Source organism: Cherax quadricarinatus, chromosome 17 (genome assembly GCF_038502225.1).
Source record: "Cherax quadricarinatus isolate ZL_2023a chromosome 17, ASM3850222v1, whole genome shotgun sequence".
NCBI lineage: Eukaryota > Metazoa > Arthropoda > Malacostraca > Decapoda > Parastacidae > Cherax > Cherax quadricarinatus.
In genome coordinates, this window is record NC_091308.1 from 26,011,674 (window position 1) to 26,028,886 (window position 17,213).

General features: G+C 45.5%; 1 protein-coding gene across 1 annotated transcript in view; it reads left to right on the forward strand.

The window, feature by feature from the left end:
* Positions 1-17,213, forward strand: part of LOC128686467 (uncharacterized) — a 464,741-nt gene that overhangs the window by 142,014 nt on the left and 305,514 nt on the right. The window contains exon 3 of the mRNA XM_070086004.1: positions 13,396-13,537. Within this exon, the coding sequence (XP_069942105.1) occupies positions 13,396-13,537 (142 nt within the window). The remainder of the gene's footprint in view (positions 1-13,395; positions 13,538-17,213) is intronic.

The window sequence follows — 17,213 nt, forward strand, 5'->3', positions numbered from 1 at the left end:
TAGTCATGCGGCACGTGCATACATCACTTACCTCACCTGCCAGAATTCCCTGATCAAATTAGACTTTGCAAATGCTGCCAACTCAGTGAAAAGGGATGTTGAGGCATGTTATACTAGGAACTGTTCACGACTACTATCCTGCACTTTATCCCTTTATCCACTTTTATTAAAACAGTGACTCGAAACTACGAAAAGTACGAAATTGACTCACGTGAGTGTCCAGTAGAGACCCCTCTCGCCTCTCTCCTTTTCTGCTTGGCCATCAAAAAGATCACCGAAGAACGGACCAGTGAGCTCAATATCTGGTGCTTGGAGGACGATACGCTTGCAGGCACCACAGAATCCCTCCTAGAAGACATCAGAGAGCAGAGGAAGAATATGTATTTCTTCCTAAATCCCTCGAAATGCAAACTAGTGTCTTCCAGAAAACACACAGTCAAATAAGTCACAGCTGCCTTGCAAGAAGTCAGTCCTGGGTCCTGCTGATTGGACTCTCCATGATGCCCCATTCGGGTCTAATGCCGTCGGTTTGATTTTGGAAAAAAAAAATCTCACCTCAAGTGAACGGAAACAGGATCACTGATATTGATACTCATGATGCTTTCTATCCCCTCACCAGGTGCCTATCCCTCTCTAAGCTAACTCTCTTTTTTGATGCTCTCCATCCTTCATCAGCCCCAAACTGGTGGGGTACAACTCCCTCTAAGAGCTCATTCTAGAAACAATCCTAAACCTTTTCCCGAACGAATCACAGTGGGAGAAAGTCACACTTCTAGTTAGGGTGGGTGGACGTACAGCCTCTCAGATTGCCCTGACTGTCTTCAGATTCAAATTCAACTGATCCAACGAGTTGGCGAAGAAAATTATTCTAGAACATAACGCAATCTGGCAGGAGTGGATGACCCAAGTTACAACAGTGGCGTCAGCACGTGGGATACCCTGTCAGCGATGACGACGAAAAATGCTGACACCTCAGCTCGCAAACAACCCAGTTGGGACAGCTCTATCATGGAAAAGGCTGCTGCAACTATGCTAGCAGGTGCAAACTCTGCTAATGAGAGAGCTCGCCCTTTAGCAGTGAGTACGCACCACTCTGGTGACTTTTCTTCGTAACAGTTCCCATCTCTGCGGTTGGCACACGCCTTGACCCTCAGAACTTTCGTATTGCAGTGGCTCTCAGCCTTGCTGCTCCAGCTTTGCAGCAAAGTGGTAGTAGACCAATATGATCTAAGCTGTTTAAGTTTCAGTGGTTGGCATGTTAGACACAAGGAGGTCAACGAGGTCAACGAGGTCATCAAAGGAAGCCTTGCTACAGCCCTGTGTCCAGCCCAGAGGGAACCTTGATCTTTACTACCCAGTAATCGGGATGTGCCTGACAGTTACCCTGACGGGATTACATTATACCCATGGAAGACTATACTACTGCATTTACCCTGGCCGACAGCTATATCTCTTTTAGTATTGATCAACAGAACAGTGCTGTTGATCACAGGAACCATCACGAGCTCAACAAATACAGGGACTTGGCCCACCAATACCACATCGTTCTTGGATGATGTGGTACTGATACTAGGGAAAAGCATGCTGATCTCAAGACTCGTCGAAATCACCAGAAACCATAGGATTACTACTTTTCTCTTCCAATGCCTCAGTGTGGCATTCTAGAGAGGGAACGCCTGCTGCATCTTGGATTCCCCTCCGGCGTCTGAGACGCTCGAGGAGCTCAATAGCGTAAATTAAGGATTGAGAATATTCTTGTGTGGTGGTGAAAATGCTACTTGCAACATTAAATACTCTAATGTAGTCGATAAGCTTAAAACCTCCTTATAAAACTGATTTAGTGTTAAAATCTGGGTATGTTCCAGCCTATAAAACTGTCCCAACACCAGCTCTCATTAGTTTGGATTAAAAAAAAATCTGAATCTGCTGTCCAGGCGAGACGCCATCCATATATAATTTCGATTTTTTTTTTTTGGTCAAAATCTAACATGCCATTATTTCCTCATACTATATCATGACCACTCATGCCATGACCACTCATGCCATGACCACTCCTGTTATGGCCACTCCTGCCATGACCACTCCTGTTATGGCCACTCCTGCCATGACCACTCCTGTTATGGCCACTCCTGTTATGACCACTCCTGCCATGACCACTCCTGCCATGACCACTCCTGCCATGACCACTCCTGTTATGGCCACTCCTGTTATGACCACTCCTGCCATGACCACTCCTGCCATGACCACTCCTGCCATGACCACTCCTGCCATGACCACTCTTGTCATGACCACTCCTGTTATGGCCACTCTTGTCATGACCACTCATGCCATGACCACTCCTGCCATGACCACTCCTGCCATGACCACTCCTGCCATGACCACTCTTGTCATGACCACTCATGCCATGACCACTCCTGTTATGGCCACTCTTGTCATGACCACTCATGCCATGACCACTCCTGTTATGGCCACTCCTGTTATGGCCACTCCTGCCATGACCACTCCTGCCATGACCACTCCTGCCATGACCACTCCTGCTATGACCACTCTTGTCATGACCACTCATGCCATGACCACTCCTGTTATGGCCACTCTTGTCATGACCACTCCTGCCATGACCACTCCTGCCATGACCACTCCTGCCATGACCACTCCTGCTATGACCACTCTTGTCATGACCACTCATGCCATGACCACTCCTGTTATGGCCACTCTTGTCATGACCACTCCTGCCTGACCCCTCCTGTTATGACCACTCCTGCCATGACCACTCCTGTTATGACCACTCTTGTCATGACCACTCCTGCCATGACCACTCCTGCCATGACCACTCCTGCCATGACCACTCCTGTTATGACCACTCTTGTCATGACCACTCATGCCATGACCACTCCTGTCATGACCTGTACATTATGTCATGACCACTCCTGTACGTTGTGTCATGACCACTCTTGTCATGACCACTCCTGCTATGACCACTCCTGTTATGACCACTCTTGTCATGACCACTCATGCCATGACCTCTCCTGTCATGACCTGTACATTATGTCATGACCACTCCTGTACGTTGTGTCATGACCACTTCTGTACACTACGTCATGACCACTCATGCACACTATGTCATGACCACTCCTGCACACTGTGTCATGACCACGCCTGCACACTGTGTCATGACCACTCCTGAGTACTGTATCATGACCACTCCTGAATACTGTGTCATGACCACTCCTGTACACCGTGTCATGATCATTCCTGCACACTGTGTCATGGCTACTCCTGTACACTGTGTCATGACCACTCCTGTACACTGTGTCATGACCACTCCTGTACAGTGTATCATGACCACTCCTGTACACTGTGTCATGACCACTCCTGTACACTGTGTCATGACCACTCCTGTACAGTGTATCATGACCACTCCTGTACACTGTGTCATGACCACTCCTGTACACTGTGTCATGACCACTCCTGTATACTGTGTCATGACCACTCCTGTACACTGTGTCATGACCACTCCTGTACACTGTGTCATGACCACTCCTGTACACTGTGTCATGACCACTCCTGTACACTGTGTCATGACCACTCCTGTACACTGTGTCATGACCACTCCTGTACACTGTGTCATGACCACTCCTGTACACTGTGTCATGACCACTCGTGCTCACTGTGTCATCACTATTAAGGTCCTCCTTCCTTCCCCTCTACCTCGTCTATCTTCCGCCTGACAGCTCCCTCTGTATATTTAATCACGTCTCATCAGTGGTGTGTTGGTCTCCACAATTACTGTTATGTTCTGATGTCGCCCTCTACTTGGGTTAATTAACCTTGTTTACGATCCCTCGGTGTTTGTGTACACTACTCTGAAGATTGCTGTGATCTCTCTCTTTGTGAGATGAGAGAGAAATTTAGTCTAACTGGTGGAATGGGAGTGGTTGTGGGGTGATGCGCGATTGATGGTGAGTGGTAGGGAATGGTGAGGAGTTGGGTGGTGGGGGAGGGTTAGAAGGTGAGTGAGAACGAGTAGAAAGATGAGTGAAGGTTAGTAGTGAGAAGGTAACGAAAACGTTTGAAAAAAGGGGAGATTTTGTTCTGTAATAATAATAATAATAATAATGTTCTCTAAGATGGGGTGGAGGGAGTGGGGGGACCTTGGGGGACCTTGGGGGACCTTGGGGGACCTTGGGGGACCTTGGGGGGACCTTGGGGGGGTACCTTGGGGGGACCTTGGGGGACCTTGGGGGACCTTGGGGGACCTTGGGGGGACCTTAGGGGGGTACCTTGGGGGGACCTTGGGGGACCTTCGGGGACCTTGGGGGACCTTGGGGGGGATCTTGGGGGGGACCTTGGGTGTGATAGTAGATGTTATTCAATGAAATGAGGATGAGGGAAGACCTTGGTCTCCCAGAGAGGGGAGAAAACAGACTTGGGAAGCTTGAAGGGGAGGGAAGACAAGGCTTACACCATGAGAAAACTTGTGTGTGTGTGTGTGTGTGTGTGTGTGTGTGTGTGTGTGTGTGTGTGTGTGTGTGGAATATGATGAGAGTTGATGAAGAAGTATGAATTTCCCTGTTATCTTCATATTGCCCCTTCCTTTAATTTCCTTGTCTTCCCTCTCCCTCCCTCCCCTCTTTCCCTCGTCCAGCAGTCACTTCCTCCCCTCGACCGCCTCTCTACAAACTCTCTTCAAGTCAGCACAGCTATTTCTCTTGTCTGTGTTTCCAGACAAAACATTCACTCATTAATATTAATTTCCCAGAGTCTCTGTTTAATACACAAATTTCTCAAACAGTAAAGTATGACGTCATTTCCTGGTCTGTCTCCTCGGAGTTGATTTCCTGAAATTTATAGTCGAAATTTATCTTCGTTTCGTCTTTCTTGAGTTATTACCCGTCAAGGAGGGGAGGGGGAGAGCCTTGACTCGTGAAGGGCTCTTGATCCTGGGATCCAGCCTGATCATCTCCCGTCCTACGGATGAAGGTGTTCCTGCGTCCCACAAGCCCAGCCCTCTCTACCTCAGCGCCGGGGACACCAACACACGACTCTGTGGCAAAAGTTTCTGACGAAGATATAATAATCAGTGTTGAAGATTATTGCACAGAAATCAATTTATTTGATAATGTTGTCGAGTTAAATTTTACACATCCCCAAAACTTAAGGCGAAACGTCGTTTGAGAAGAAACACTCGCCAGTGCCAGCCAGAAGATGTCTTCACTAGTTAGTTGGTCAGGTTGAGTGGCACTGTCCACTACTGTCTGTATGACTGTAAGTTCACTCACAGGAGACACATTATACAATGAACTCTCTCCTGCCTCCCACCCCCCCTCTCTCTCTCTCTCTCTCTCTCTCTCTCTCTCTCTCTCTCTCTCTCTCTCCCTCTTTATTCTTTCTTGCTCCCTTCTCGTCCGTTCGTCCCTTCCCGACTTTTAGAAGCACAGACAAAGACAAAATTACCCTCCTGGATCTTCCATTGAATAAGGAAATTTAGGCTAAAAATTAAACATTAATATTCATAAAATCATTTTTGTAATATTTTAGCCAAATAAATGATAAGTTTCTTAATATTACTGAGAATTCAAAAAATATCCTCAGTAATGCCCTCAGCTGTGATGTACTAAGTTGGTGCCCTCAGCTGTGATGTACTAAGTTGGTGCCCTCAGCTGTGATGTACTAAGTTGGTGCCCTCAGCTGTGATGTACTAAGTTGGTGCCCTCAGCTGTGATGTACTAAACTGGTGCCCTCAGCTGTGATGTACTAAGTTGGTGCCCTCAGCTGTGATGTACTAAGTTGGTGCCCTCAGCTGTGATGTACTAAGTTGGTGCCCTCAGCTGTGATGTACTAAGTTGGTGCCCTCAGCTGTGATGTACTAAGTTGGTGCCCTCAGCTGTGATGTACTAAACTGGTGCCCTCAGCTGTGATGTACTAAACTGGTGCCCTCAGCTGTGATGTACTAAGTTGGTGCCCTCAGCTGTGATGTACTAAACTGGTGCCCTCAGCTGTGATGTACTAAACTGGTGCCCTCAGCTGTGATGTACTAAGTTGGTGCCCTCAGCTGTGATGTACTAAGTTGGTGCCCTCAGCTGTGATGTACTAAGTTGGTGCCCTCAGCTGTGATGTACTAAGTTGGTGCCCTCAGCTATGATGTACTAAGTTGGTGCCCTCAGCTGTGATGTACTAAACTGGTGCCCTCAGCTGTGATGTACTAAACTGGTGCCCTCAGCTGTGATGTACTAAGTTGGTGCCCTCAGCTGTGATGTACTAAGTTGGTGCCCTCAGCTGTGATGTACTAAACTGGTGCCCTCAGCTGTGATGTACTAAACTGGTGCCCTCAGCTGTGATGTACTAAGTTGGTGCCCTCAGCTGTGATGTACTAAACTGGTGCCCTCAGCTGTGATGTACTAAGTTGGTGCCCTCAGCTGTGATGTACTAAGTTGGTGCCCTCAGCTGTGATGTACTAAGTTGGTGCCCCCAGCTGTGATGTACTAAGTTGGTGCCCTCAGCTGTGATGTACTAAGTTGGTGCCCTCAGCTGTGATGTACTAAGTTGGTGCCCTCAGCTGTGATGTACTAAGTTGGTGCCCTCAGCTGTGATGTACTAAGTTGGTGCCCTCAGCTGTGATGTACTAAGTTGGTGCCCTCAGCTGTGATGTACTAAGTTGGTGCTCTCAGCTGTGATGTACTAAACTGGTTCCCTCACCTGTGATGTACTAAGTTGGTGCCCTCAGCTGTGATGTACTAAACTGGTTCCCTCACCTGTGATGTACTAAGTTGGTGCCCTCAGCTGTGATGTACTAAGTTGGTGCCCTCACCTGTGATGTACTAAACTGGTTCCCTCACCTGTGATGTACTAAGTTGGTGCCCTCAGCTGTGATGTACTAAACTGGTTCCCTCACCTGTGATGTACTAAACTGGGGCCCTCACCTGTGATGTACTAAACTGGTGCCCTCACCTGTGATGTACTAAGTTGGTGCCCTCAGCTGTGATGTACTAAACTGGTTCCCTCACCTGTGATGTACTAAACTGGTGCCCTCACCTGTGATGTACTAAGTTGGTGCCCTCAGCTGTGATGTACTAAACTGGTTCCCTCACCTGTGATGTACTAAGTTGGTGCCCTCAGCTGTGATGTACTAAGTTGGTGCCCTCAGCTGTGATGTACTAAGTTGGTGCTCTCAGCTGTGATGTACTAAACTGGTTCCCTCACCTGTGATGTACTAAGTTGGTGCCCTCAGCTGTGATGTACTAAACTGGTTCCCTCACCTGTGATGTACTAAGTTGGTGCCCTCAGCTGTGATGTACTAAGTTGGTGCCCTCACCTGTGATGTACTAAACTGGTTCCCTCACCTGTGATGTACTAAGTTGGTGCCCTCAGCTGTGATGTACTAAACTGGTTCCCTCACCTGTGATGTACTAAACTGGGGCCCTCACCTGTGATGTACTAAACTGGTGCCCTCACCTGTGATGTACTAAGTTGGTGCCCTCAGCTGTGATGTACTAAACTGGTTCCCTCACCTGTGATGTACTAAACTGGTGCCCTCACCTGTGATGTACTAAGTTGGTGCCCTCAGCTGTGATGTACTAAACTGGTTCCCTCACCTGTGATGTACTAAACTGGTGCCCTCACCTGTGATGTACTAAACTGGTGCCCTCAGCTGTGATGTACTAAGTTGGTGCCCTCAGCTGTGATGTACTAAACGGGTGCCCTCAGCTGTGATGTACTAAACTGGTTCCCTCACCTGTGATGTACTAAACTGGTGCCCTCAGCTGTGATGTACTAAACTGGTTCCCTCAACTGTGATGTACTAAACTGGTGCCCTCAGCTGTGATGTACTAAACTGGTTCCCTCACCTGTGATGTACTAAGTTGGTGCCCTCAGCTGTGATGTACTAAACTGGTGCCCTCACCTGTGATGTACTAAACTGGTGCCCTCAGCTGTGATGTACTATGTTGGTGCCCTCAGCTGTGATGTACTAAACTGGTGCCCTCAGCTGTGATGTACTAAACTGGTGCCCTCAGCTGTGAAGTACTAAACTGGTGCCCTCAGCTGTGATGTACTAAACTGGTGCCCTCACCTGTGATGTACTAAACTGGTGCCCTCACCTGTGAAGTACTAAACTGGTGCCCTCACCTGTGATGTACTAAACTGGTGCCCTCACCTGTGATGTACTAAACTGGTGCCCTCACCTGTGAAGTACTAAACTGGTGCCCTCACCTGTGAAGTACTAAACTGGTGCCCTCAGCTGTGATGTACTAAACTGGTGCCCTCACCTGTGATGTACTAAACTGGTGCCCTCACCTGTGAAGTACTAAACTGGTGGCCTCACCTGTGATGTACTAAACTGGTGCCCTCAGCTGTGAAGTACTAAACTGGTGGCCTCACCTGTGAAGTACTAAACTGGTGGCCTCACCTGTGATGTACTAAACTGGTGGCCTCACCTGTGAAGTACTAAACTGGTGGCCTCACCTGTGATGTACTAAACTGGTGCCCTCACCTGTGAAGTACTAAACTGGTGCCCTCACCTGTGAAGTACTAAACTGGTGCCCTCACCTGTGAAGTACTAAACTGGTGGCCTCACCTGTGAAGTACTAAACTGGTGGCCTCACCTGTGATGTACTAAACTGGTGCCCTCAGCTGTGAAGTACTAAACTGGTGCCCTCACCTGTGATGTACTAAACTGGTGCCCTCACCTGTGATGTACTAAACTGGTGCCCTCACCTGTGATGTACTAAACTAGTGCTCTCACCTGTGATGTACTAAACTGGTGCCCTCGCCTGTGATGTACTAAACTGGTGCTCTCAGCTATGATGTACTAAGTTGGTGCCCTCATCTGTGAGGTACTAAACTGGTGCCCTCAGCTGTGATGTACTAAACTGGTGCTCTCAGCTGTGATGTACTAAACTGGTTCTCTCAGCTGTGATGTACTAAACAGGTGCTCTCAGCTGGGATGTACTAAGTTGGTGCCCTCAGCTGTGATGTACAAAGTTGGTGCCCTCAGCTCTGATGTACTAAACTGGTGCTCTCAGCTGTGATGTACTAAACTGGTGCTCTCAGCTGTGATGTGCTAAACTGGTGCTCTCAGCTGTGATGTACTAAACTGGTGCTCTCAGCTGTGATGTACTAAACTGGTGCCCTCAGCTGTGATGTACTAAACTGGTGCCCTCAGCTGTTATGTACTAAACTGGTGCCCTCAGCTCTGATGTACTAAACTGGTGCTCTCAGCTGTGATGTACTAAACTGGTGCTCTCAGCTGTGATGTGCTAAACTGGTGCTCTCAGCTGTGATGTACTAAACTGGTGCTCTCAGCTGTGATGTACTAAACTGGTGCTCTCAGCTGCGATGTACTAAACTGGTGCTCTCAGCTGTGATGTACTAAACTGGTGCTCTCAGCTGTGATGTACTAAGTTGGTGCCCTCAGCTGTGATGTACTAAGTTGGTGCCCTCACCTGTGATGTACTAAACTGGTGCTCTCAGCTGTGATGTACTAAACTGGTGCTCTTAGCTGTGATGTACTAAGTTGGTGCCCTCAGCTGTGATGTACTAAACTGGGGCCCTCAGATGTGATGTACTAAACTGGTGCTCTCAGCTGTGATGAACTAAACTGGTGCTCTCAGCTGTGATGTACTAAACTGGTGCTCTCAGCTGTGATGTACTAAGGTGGTGCCCTCAGCTGTGAAGTACTAACCTGGTGCCCTCAGCTGTGATGTACTAAAATGGTGCACTCAGATGTGATGTACTAAACTGTGTGTACTCTCAGCTGTGATATACTAAGTTGGATGCTCTCAGCTGTGTGCTCTCAGCTGTGATGTACTAAGTTGGTGCCCTCAGCTGTGATGTACTAAGCTGGTGCCCTCAGCTGTGATGTACTAAGCTGGTGCCCTCAGCTGTGATGTACTAAGTTGGTGCCCTCAGCTGTGACGTACTAAGCTGATAACCTCAGCTGTGGTGTACTAAGTTAGTAACTTCAGCTGTGATGTACTAAGCTGGTAACCTCATCTGTGATGTACTAAGTTAGTAACCTCAGCTGTGATGTACTAAGCTAGTAACCTCAGCTGTAATGTACTAAACTGGTGCTCTCAGCTGTGATGTACATAATGGTGCTCTCACCTGTGATGTACTAAGCTGGTGCCCTCAGCTGTGATGTACTAAGCTGGTGCCCTCAGCTGTGATGTACTAAGCTGGTCCCCTTAGCTGTGATGTACTAAGTTAGTAAGCTCAGCTGTGATGTACTAAGCTAGTAATCTCAGCTGTGATGTAATAAGTTGGTAACCTCAGCTGTGATGTACTAAGCTAGTAACCTAAGTTGTGATGTACTTAGTAACCTCAGCTGTGATGTACTAAGCTGGTAACCTCAGCTGTGATGTACTAAGCTGGTGCCCTCAGCTGTGATGTACTAAGTTAGTAACCTCAGCTGTGATGTACTAAGTAACCTCAGTTGTGATGTGCTAAGCTGGTGGCCTCACCTGTGATGTACTAAACTGGTGCCCTCACCTGTGAAGTACTAAACTGGTGGCCTCACCTGTGATGTACTAAACTGGTGCCCTCACCTGTGATGTACTAAACTGGTGCCCCCACCTGTGATGTACTAAACTGGTGCCCTCACCTGTGATGTACTAAACTAGTGCTCTCACCTGTGATGTACTAAACTGGTGCCCTCGCCTGTGATGTACTAAACTGGTGCTCTCAGCTATGATGTACTAAGTTGGTGCCCTCATCTGTGATGTACTAAACTGGTGCCCTCAGCTGTGATGTACTAAACTGGTGCTCTCAGCTGTGATGTACTAAACTGGTTCTCTCAGCTGTGATGTACTAAACAGGTGCTCTCAGCTGGGATGTACTAAGTTGGTGCCCTCAGCTGTGATGTACAAAGTTGGTGCCCTCAGCTCTGATGTACTAAACTGGTGCTCTCAGCTGTGATGTACTAAACTGGTGCTCTCAGCTGTGATGTGCTAAACTGGTGCCCTCAGCTGTGATGTACCAAACTGGTGCTCTCAGCTGTGATGTACTAAACTGGTGCCCTCAGCTGTGATGTACCAAACTGGTGCTCTCAGCTGTGATGTACTAAACTGGTGCTCTCAGCTGTGATGTACTAAGTTGGTGCCCTCAGCTGTGATGTACTAAACTGGTGCCCTCAGCTCTGATGTACTAAACTGGTGCTCTCAGCTGTGATGTACTAAACTGGTGCTCTCAGCTGTGATGTGCTAAACTGGTGCTCTCAGCTGTGATGTACTAAACTGGTGCTCTCAGCTGTGATGTACTAAACTGGTGCTCTCAGCTGCGATGTACTAAACTGGTGCTCTCAGCTGTGATGTACTAAACTGGTGCTCTCAGCTGTGATGTACTAAGTTGGTGCCCTCAGCTGTGATGTACTAAGTTGGTGCCCTCAGCTGTGATGTACTAAACTGGTGCTCTCAGCTGTGATGTACTAAACTGGTGCTCTCAGCTGTGATGTACTAAGTTGGTGCCCTCAGCTGTGATGTACTAAACTGGGGCCCTCAGATGTGATGTACTAAACTGGTGCTCTCAGCTGTGATGAACTAAACTGGTGCTCTCAGCTGTGATGTACTAAACTGGTGCTCTCAGCTGTGATGTACTAAGTTTGTGCCCTCAGCTGTGATGTACTAAACTGGTGCTCTCAGCTGTGATGTACTAAACTGGTGCTCTCAGCTGTGATATACTAAACTTGTGCTCTCAGCTGTGATGTACTAAGTTGGTGCCCTCAGCTGTGATGTACTAAGCTGGTGCCCTCAGCTGTGATGTACTAAGCTGGTGCCCTCAGCTGTGATGTACTAAGTTGGTGCCCTCAGCTGTGACGTACTAAGCTGATAACCTCAGCTGTGGTGTACTAAGTTAGTAACTTCAGCTGTGATGTACTAAGCTGGTAACCTCATCTGTGATGTACTAAGTTAGTAACCTCAGCTGTGATGTACTAAGCTAGTAACCTCAGCTGTAATGTACTAAACTGGTGCTCTCAGCTGTGATGTACATAATGGTGCTCTCACCTGTGATGTACTAAGCTGGTGCCCTCAGCTGTGATGTACTAAGCTGGTGCCCTCAGCTGTGATGTACTAAGCTGGTCCCCTTAGCTGTGATGTACTAAGCTGGTGCCCTCAGGTGTGACGTACTAAGCTGATAACCTCAGCTGTGATGTACTAAGCTGGTGCCCTTAGCTGTGATGTACTAAGCTGATGCCCTCAGCTGTGACGTACTAAGCTGATAACCTCAGCTGTGATGTACTAAGTTAGTAAGCTCAGCTGTGATGTACTAAGCTAGTAATCTCAGCTGTGATGTAATAAGTTGGTAACCTCAGCTGTGATGTACTAAGCTAGTAACCTAAGTTGTGATGTACTTAGTAACCTCAGCTGTGATGTACTAAGCTGGTAACCTCAGCTGTGATGTACTAAGCTGGTGCCCTCAGCTGTGATGTACTAAGTTAGTAACCTCAGCTGTGATGTACTAAGTAACCTCAGTTGTGATGTGCTAAGCTGGTGCCCTCAGCTGTAATGTACTAAGTCAGTAACCTCACTTGTGATGTACTAAGCTGGTAACGTCAGTTGTGATGTACTAAATTGGTAACTTCAGTTGTGATGTACTAAGATGGTGCTTTCAACAAACCGGTCGTGTATCCCATCGAAGCAGGGTGGGATACACTCTGCCTCGATATATATATATATATATATATATATATATATATATATATATATATATATATATATATATATATATATATATATATATATATATTTATATATATATATATATATATATATATATATATATATATATATATATATATATATATATATATATATATATATATATATATATATATAGATATATATATAGGTCGTGCCGAATAGGCAGAACTTGCGATCTTGGCTTAAATAGCAACGTTCATCTTGCCATATAGGACAAGTGAAAATTTGTGTATGCAATAATTTCGCCAAAATCATTCTGAACCTAACGAAAAAATTATATTTCACTGCGTTTGTTTAGTATAAATTACTGTAAACAAATCTAAAATATTTTTTGTTGCGTTAGGCTAAAATAAATTGCTCTTTTTATAATAAGGTTAGGTAAGTTTTCTAAGATTCTTTTGGTGCAAAATTAAAAGTTTTTACATTAACATTAATGAAAAATATATATCTTTAAACGTATAAAAAAAAGTTCAGAAAGGACTTAATTTTAAATGAGTTCTTAAGCCACTACCATTATAGTATGCTCGTCACTTAACGACGAATTCGTTTACCTACGTTGTCTTAGGAACGGAACTCCATCGTTAAGTGAGGAGAGGCTGTATATAAAATGTTATTGGATTATATAGATAATATATAACTCTCTTCTCTTCTGTGCTGCATAATATGTGCAAGATATGTGACTTGGGTGTTGCTTTTGTTGCAGGAGCTGTTCCGTAACGACCAGCGGGTGACTCTCTCCCTCACACGGTTATCAGTGTCGGCCTCGGGAGAGTACCGCTGCGAGGTCATCGCTGAGCACCCTAGCTTCAGGACCGAGTGGTACAGAGCCTCCATGACTGTACTCAGTGAGTACAACTGTTTTCCTCTTGTCAGTCTTTCTCTTTCTCTCATCACTCTCCCATCCGCTACAACTTCACTCTGTATTTCTCATTCACTCTCTCCATCTTTCGTGTTTTTAAGCGTAGAGTACCTTTCGTCAGTGATTCCTCCTCCTCCTCCTCCTCCTCTTCTTCTTCCTCCTCCTCTTCCTCCTCCTCCTCCTCCTCTTCCTCTTCCTCTTCCTCTTTCTCCTCTCTTATCCCTTCACTCTATCATTAAAATTCGTGTGTTTATGTGTAACATGCATACGTAATGGAGGGAGGGATAGGAAGAAAGATACAGGGAGGTGTGAAAAGATGTGAATGGAGAGACAGGGAGATGGAAAGAGACAGAGAAATATTGTGAAGGATAGTAAGAGTGTAAACAGAAAAGTAGAGAGGAGAGAGAGAGAGAGAAAGAAAACATAAACAAGAAAAATTTGGATATTTGGCTGCTCGTGCAAATACATATTAATTTTACTCTCGCGAAAAGGGTAAAGACGCGACTGAAACAGGGGAAGAGAGAGAGAGAAAATGGCGTCCTCTGCAGCCATTCTTTGACGAGACGGCCTGATTAAAGATCTGTCATTTTAAGGCACTTTGAAGTGGTTATGTGTAATTTTCCTTGGCCAGATGATTTCCACTTGAACCTCGGCTCTTTATTGCTCCCTTGGGGTTGAGGGGGAGGGGAGAGTGGGGTGGTTCTTCGTGTTCATTCACCTGTGATTGGTTCATTCTTTTTGGTCCTTCGATTCATTATGGTCTCAGCCTCGGTCCATTTGGACTTCTGATAATTTTGGGAACCTCGGGTAATTTGAGTTTCAACTTTGTTCACGTGAGACACTCATGTTTCACTTACTTAATTCGTCTAGGTTTTCTAGTGGACTATTTTTTATCCATTCCCTGTCTATTCTTATCCACCTTTGAATTCTTATTTACCCTTGTTTATTCTTATCAGTCCCTGTCTATTCTTATTCATCCCTGTCTATTCTTACCCACCCTTGTGTATTCATATTCTATTTTTATTCTATTGTATATTCATATTCTATTTTTATCCACCCCTGTTTATTATCCATCCTTGTCTATTATTATCCATCCCTGTCTATTCTTATCCACCCCGTCTATTTTTATCTACATCTGTCCATTTGTGCAGTATATGGAAAATGTCTCTTCCGAGCAGCTTCAAACTATAATAACTATTGCATCTAATTAAGAGAAAGATTCAGCACAGTTTTAAGGTTCGTGTTGTTGGGCTGTATGTCTCGACTGTTTACTTTTAGTAAAGAGATTGGTATCTGGAGAATGCCTATTCAGATCGCCTTTAAACTTAGTGTTGGATGCTTCGTGTTGTTGACGAGTTGCGTAATTCTCTCTTTTTTTCTAATTTCAACGACGAGATTGTGATATATTTGCTTCGTTGCTTCAAATTGTCGACACAGACGAGTTTTCCCTAAACTTTAATTCGTATGACGTCACATCTTGCAGTTACTAATCACCTGAGATCACTGTTGACATCATGATAACCTTCGTTTGTATTAGCCAATCACATGAGAATATCACTGCTGACGTCACTCTCCAAAGCGGCTTCCACCAATCAGAGGTCATAATGTTATATGACGTCACGTTTTAAGAGCAGGTCGATCAATCAGAGACATGATTAATGTGGATTAGTCTGGCTCAGCGTCCACACAAGAAAGTCAAGAAAATGTCAATATTTCTCACATAATTGGCAATTCATAAACTCTGACGACCATCATTCGTAATTCCTATACTGTCCCAGCTTCGCTGCTGCTGCTGCTGCTGCTGCCGCTGCCGCCGCAGCTGCCGCCGCTGCCGCCGCCGCTGCCGCCGCAGCCGCCGCTGCCGCCGCTGCCGCTGCCGCCGCTGCCGCCGCTGCCGCCGCTGCCGCCGCTGCCGCCGCTGCCGCCGCTGCCGCCACTGCCGCCGCTGCCGCCTAAGGCTTGGTGCCAGCATTCGCCCATCCCCCAAATAACTAGACACCAAGACAGAACTGCGATGACACCGTGATAATCAGAATTATAAGTGATACGGGAAACTCTGTTTGCTGAAAAGACTGATCACCTACCACCAGGACAAGAGTCACCAAGCTACACTCAGAGGACTGGAGAGAACTAAGTTAATGTCTTCGACGAAGTGGATTTTTTTTGTATCAACACGTCAAGAAGCATAAGGACAGAATGTAAGCAAAACTTAACAATGTCTTGTTACTCTCTGTGTGAACAGGTAAACTCCTTAGTGGACGAAATATCTCCACAGAGAAATGCCATAATCAGCACTGTGTCTTATTTACATAGTGGTCAAAGAGCCGCTGAGAATGAATGGGGAGATGGACCACGCAGACTTGACTCGGTCTTCATCTAAGAAGAGTCAGACACAAAGAAGGTTAGACTGTATTTTCCACAGGTAGCCACATGCGGCTTTACACTCGTTAGTCCTTCTGACATCTCTATGTATTCAGTATTAAACCTTGTATCATTCTATCCTATGACAATATTCTTTTGTATTTAAATCAGAATTCTGGAACAAAATTAGCTTAGTTGTCATTGCATCATTGGGCAATTTTCGCATTTGCATAAATGCAAGATGGCGTCAAAAAAAAAAATGAACCGCGGGGGGTTAAATTCTCTAGATTATCAAGAGATATTTCTAACTGGGTTCAAATGAAGAAAAATTATGCTCTGTAATATACTATTCAAATTTGACTTGATTTGGATATACATATATATATATATATGTATATATATATATATATATGTATATATATATATATGTATATATATATACATATATATATATATACATATATATATATATATATACATATATGGAATAACATCTTGTAGGAGTGAGGAAGAGCCAGTTGTGAGTGTGGGGGAAGTTCGTGAGGCAGTAGGTAAAATGAAAGGGGGTAAGGCAGCCGGGATTGATGGGATAAAGATAGAAATGTTAAAAGCAGGTGGGGATATAGTTTTGGAGTGGTTGGTGCAATTGTTTAATAAATGTATGGAAGAGGGTAAGGTACCTAGGGATTGGCAGAGAGCATGCATAGTTCCTTTGTATAAAGGCAAAGGGGATAAAAGAGAGTGCAAAAATTATAGGGGGATAAGTCTGTTGAGTGTACCTGGTAAAGTGTATGGTAGAGTTATAATTGAAAGAATTAAGAGTAAGACGGAGAATAGGATAGCAGATGAACAAGGAGGCTTTAGGAAAGGTAGGGGGTGTGTGGACCAGGTGTTTACAGTGAAACATATAAGTGAACAGTATTTAGATAAGGCTAAAGAGGTCTTTGTGGCATTTATGGATTTGGAAAAGGCGTATGACAGGGTGGATAGGGGGGCAATGTGGCAGATGTTGCAAGTGTATGGTGTAGGAGGTAGGTTACTGAAAGCAGTGAAGAGTTTTTACGAGGATAGTGAGGCTCAAGTTAGAGTATGTAGGAAAGAGGGAAATTTTTTCCCAGTAAAAGTAGGCCTTAGACAAGGATGTGTGATGTCACCGTGGTTGTTTAATATATTTATAGATGGGGTTGTAAGAGAAGTAAATGCGAGGGTCTTGGCAAGAGGCGTGGAGTTAAAAGATAAAGAATCACACACAAAGTGGGAGTTGTCACAGCTGCTCTTTGCTGATGACACTGTGCTCTTGG